Genomic DNA, 4,744 nt, shown 5'->3' with positions numbered 1-4,744 from the left:
GTTGAGGTGGCCGGCATCGCCAGGGTACAAAGGAAGTGAAAGGCAGCGGCAAAAAACTACGGTATAGGCATGAAGGCCACACCACGCACACTAATGCAACAACTAACACTTGTTTTAACATTTGGATTACTAACTCTGAAGCTAACAGAGGCGGCAGACTCTAAAAGAGCAATCAAGAAAGCAGCGGCCCAGAAGGTTTGCGACCTTGCGCAGGAACTCAAAGAGGTCACGCCGTACGTCGCACAAACGATCAACAAGCTAGCACACAGAGCAGTGCGGCTAGCGTATTTACAGGCGTCGTTAGAACAAATAAATGCCCGTAAGAGCGGCGGGGGTCTCAAAGCACTTACTGACCTGGCACTGGCAGCCTATACAGCCAAAAACGCAATTACCTCGGTGTTATGTTCAAAAGCCAAAGTCGGAGCGGAGGAGAGCGGTGTTTGCGCGCTGCACGCGGGGCGACTGGAAGACTTTATCTTTGTTTTCTATCAGGTGAATCAAGAAGACAGCAGCAAGTACCGCCTCAAAGGCGGAAAGACCTTGCCGCACACGGACCTGACGTGCCTAAGCAGCAAGACGGCTCTAAAACCCATACAAGATGCGTCATAAAGGACAAAACCGGAAGTGCAAGAAAAGTACACAGCTCTCCAAACCCTGGCAACCAACCTCGACGGCGACAGTAGCGGCGACTGCAACCTAGCAAACGGCCAGCAGGCCGACAATTCCTACTTAGTATCACAAGATGCCGGAGTTGCAATGAAGTGGGGCGGCGGCATTTCAACGGCGACAGCAGACAGCACAGGAATTACGCAAGCAAACTGGGGAACGCACGGAAAAGCAACTGTAGAAACCAGCGACTATGCCGACTGCAACAACAAACTAACGGCCTTTGAGGTAGGCACACAAAAACTACTAGAAAATGCAGACAACATACTAAAAGCAACAGAAGCGGACAAGAAAGCTGTAGTCCCGATAACACTAGCCAAAAATGCACTTTACGATAACATGCCTCCAAACGACACCATCATAAACAAACTCCAAATGCAAGCGGTGCATAACCTATTGCACAACAATAAAGCCGGCGCTGACGAAGATGACAAAATGAAGAAAGAAAGAGCAGACCATCTTCTGTTCCGCCTCAAAATAAACAAAACGGCATGCGAAATAGGAGCAAAACCTAACAGCAAACAGGCATGCGAAGTCAATACAAAACTACCGAAATATGACAACAAAGACCAGGGTGAATGCGGAAAAACGAGTGGCTGCGAATGGAATAAGATAAAAAGAAAGTGTAAACTCACAGAGAAAGTACAAAAAGAGGCAGAAAAAGCAAACCAACAAACGGCAGGGAAGGATGGAAAAACTACAAACACCACAGGAAGTAATTATTTTGTCGTTAAAGCTTCCCCTCTTTTGCTTGCATTTTTGCTCTATAATCAAATTTTAGGATTTTTCCTAAATTTTATAAAATATATGAAATACTATTCTTTTGAGAAATTTTCTAAATTTTGATATATTTCAACACTTTTAGATAAAATTAGTGAAATTTTAAAAAAGATGATAATATAAAAATTTGGCATAATCATGGCCTATGGGCGCAAAGCTGTAAGGTAAGAGAGTATGAGGAATGAGTGTAATTCTAATTGTGTTTATTTTTCTATATTGTGTATATCAGTTAGGACTATAATAATAATATTGATAGGACTGTGTTGTAATTGTAAACATACTAGTATTTTAATAAAGGTGGTAGTGTTGAATTAATTGAAGGGGAAAAACAACTTTAAACAATGGTAGGATGTAATAAGATTAAGTTGGTATCACATAATCAACAGAAGGGACCGGGATTATTATTTTAAGAGAGAATGCAAAGAAGAGAAGGATTTTAAGCAGTTTTAATTGAAGAAGTGAACAAGGAACCATAAAATGAAGCAATATTAAGTCCGGTATCATTAAGACGCACGGCATAGCGGCTAAGACAGAAAATATTCACAGCGTTGTGCGCACAGAAATCAAAAGAAGAAGCTGCTGACGAAGCTCTAGTGAAGCCAACCGCGAAAAGAATGCGTATACATAAGTCATTGGAATATCTCTATAAAGTAAAGAGAATCAATAGTTATATACCACAAATTCCGTGTTGGTATACTGGCCAGATATTGAGACTCTTTAAGAAGCGAGTAATCCATGTAAAAGTGATAGACAGCGAAAAACTAGAAGATTTAATTAATGAAGCGGAAGCGAAGAGAAAAAACTTTTCTGCTCTTACAATTATTGAATAATAAACAGAAATGGGACAAAGAAAAGAAAAATATAAACAAATAACAAGGAAAAATTACATACCTGAAAAATGTAGCTGTTAATTTTCTATTACAGAATCTGTTAGCATAAATGAAACTGTACAAAATGAAATGGAGTAATAACCAAAAAAGATGAAATTTTCTATATAAACATTTTTTCAATTATTTTAGCCAATGGTGTGTTTGAATGCTGTATCATAAATGGTAATTTGATAGATGAGGGATGAAAAGCAAGACGGCCTGGAACTCTATAAATGGAGATAACTTGGACTTTGGATTGCAAAGCAAGCTTTCACATGTCAGTTATTGGTTCTACGCTAAAAAGAAACACATATAAAACGGAGTCCACCGGCAGAGTAAACAAAAACCAAGAAGCATATATAACCAAATCGAGTACCAAAACTGACGAGGTATATGAAGCACAACTAACTGCGTGGTTGGCTCCAGTTGTAGTACACTAACTGAATATGAAAAGGAGAACAGCAATGAGGCTAATTGGAAAGTAGCTGGATTTTAGTCAACAGAGGTTAAAGGAAGCTGCTAAATTAGTTACCAAACTTGTCCTAAGAGCTATGGTGAAAGGTGACGATATTTTCATAGCGATATGACCTAGAAGTGCTGTAGGTAAATGGCGTTTAACATAAAGGGGATAGAAAGAATAGAAAGTAATGAATACAGAGGTTGTGTCAGAGGTAAGCCTTTGGGAAATGTTTAAACAGGTCGAACCACGTTCGCTAAAGCAGGGAAAATGTAACATTCTAAAGAAGTATACTTTAACAGATTCCTCACTACGAACTAGTAGAATTTTTTAGCAGACTATAAGTTGCACATTAAGCTTTACAGCTTTTCGCTCAGCCCACTAATTGACTGTTCGACTCGACACGAAAACCGCCACCAATAGCAACCACCGACTGCGTCTCTCAAGAATCAACCGAATTAAAAGCTGGACAAACTTCGCAAACTGTAAATCACTTCCTCAACGTTTTTCAATAAGGAAGAAATGGAAGTCCTTATGCGGTCAGCCTGGCGAATGGGCTTCCTCTTAGCTCTTCTAACTCAAGCGAAAGCAACACACAATGCGTTCGAGGAGGCAGGAATCAAAAAGCTATGCAACCTGGCTACGAGCCTTAAAAATGCAGCAGGTGTAGCCAACAAAAAGCTCGTCAACCTAGCTGGCGTATCAAAAGCGGCGAAGGCGACGAGGACCAAGCTCCTCATTGAAGCACTAACCACTGAAAAAACGGCACGGCATTATTATTTGCAGCTGCGGCCATGTATGCGGACTCCTGTGGGATATCGGCTGCGTCAAAACTAAAAGAACAAATACCAAAAGCGCTAGCCGCGGCGACGAAAGCCGCAATGGGAGCAGGCGCTTTAACAAGTTTCGTGGAGATGCTCCAGAGGATGACCGACACAGGCGCCAGAAAGTGCATTTCATCACGCCGCGGCACGGAGTCAAAGCTTCTACAGGACCCGACAAAACTGAGATGCCCGGTATATTCGATAGAATCGCCCGCTGACGTAACCGGGTTCAACTCGAAACACATAAAAGCAGAAGGGTTTACTGAGTTCGCAGCTAACCCAACACCGCTCATCATCAGCAACGACGGCAACTGCGTTCTCTTAAGCGGCGGTGGAACGGCAACAACGGACCTCTGGGGAAACGCTGCGACAGCAATTATAGGCGGCCTCATCGAAATAACAGGTCACTCAGCAACAAGCGCAACTGCAGGTGTGAAAAAAGCGGACAACATAGCAACAAACTTCGAACCGAGTGGAGCAGTAAATACAATGGCGAAAAAGCTGATGAAGGCCATAGCGACCATCAACAGCATCCCACAGCCGGAGTGCCCAGTAGCAGAAGAACAACTGCTAGACCACGTCCTAAACCCAGAAAACCTGAAACCACACCTCACAGCGGCTCTAAAAGACCTCAAGATGCAAACCAAAGGCAAAGAAGAACAACAAATAACGGTCCTAATCAATAAAGTAGCAAGAAAAGGCTCAGAGCAAGCCACTCAACTTAAAACAAAACTATCCAAAACTAATGGCAAAATATTAGAAAACGAAAACCCTATTCTCAAGCCGCTAAGCCAGCTAGGTGGCGATGAAGGTTTAGCAGATGCGCTATTACATGCAGTCTCAGAAGTAAAACCCCGAAAACAGAGACAAAAACTTCCAAGAGGCCGTTAGCGCAGCCGCGGACAGCGCGGCCTATAACCAAATAAAAGACTGCAGTAGAAAAAAGGGAACTGAATGCAAAAGGGAATGCGAGCTGGTGGAGGGAAATTTGCAAACCCAAAAAGAAAGAGGATGGAGAAAACAAAGAAAAACTAGGAAAGCTGCATATACTTGCAGAGGAAAGCAACAAGGAGAATGCGAGAAAGAAAATGGTTAAAAATGTGAGGGAACAGGTGAAAATAAAAGGTGCGTAAGGATCTGGATTTCGC

At 42.2% G+C, this 4,744-nt stretch overlaps 1 protein-coding gene across 1 annotated transcript; it reads left to right on the top strand.

Moving 5' to 3' along the window:
• Positions 1-69: 69 nt before the first annotated feature.
• On the top strand, positions 70-609 carry TEOVI_000790600 (Trypanosome variant surface glycoprotein (A-type), putative; the record flags this gene model as incomplete). Its single annotated transcript, XM_067222524.1, has 1 exon — positions 70-609. One exon carries the CDS (start codon positions 70-72, stop codon positions 607-609), a length of 540 nt encoding a protein of 179 aa, XP_067078625.1.
• Positions 610-4,744: the final 4,135 nt, after the last annotated feature.

The sequence above is a fragment of the Trypanosoma equiperdum genome (genome assembly GCF_001457755.1).
Source record: "Trypanosoma equiperdum strain OVI genome assembly, contig: ctg_1649, whole genome shotgun sequence".
Lineage (NCBI taxonomy): Eukaryota > Euglenozoa > Kinetoplastea > Trypanosomatida > Trypanosomatidae > Trypanosoma > Trypanosoma equiperdum.
The sequence above is the reverse complement of the archived record's forward strand: the minus strand, read 5'-3'. Positions and strand labels throughout refer to the sequence as shown.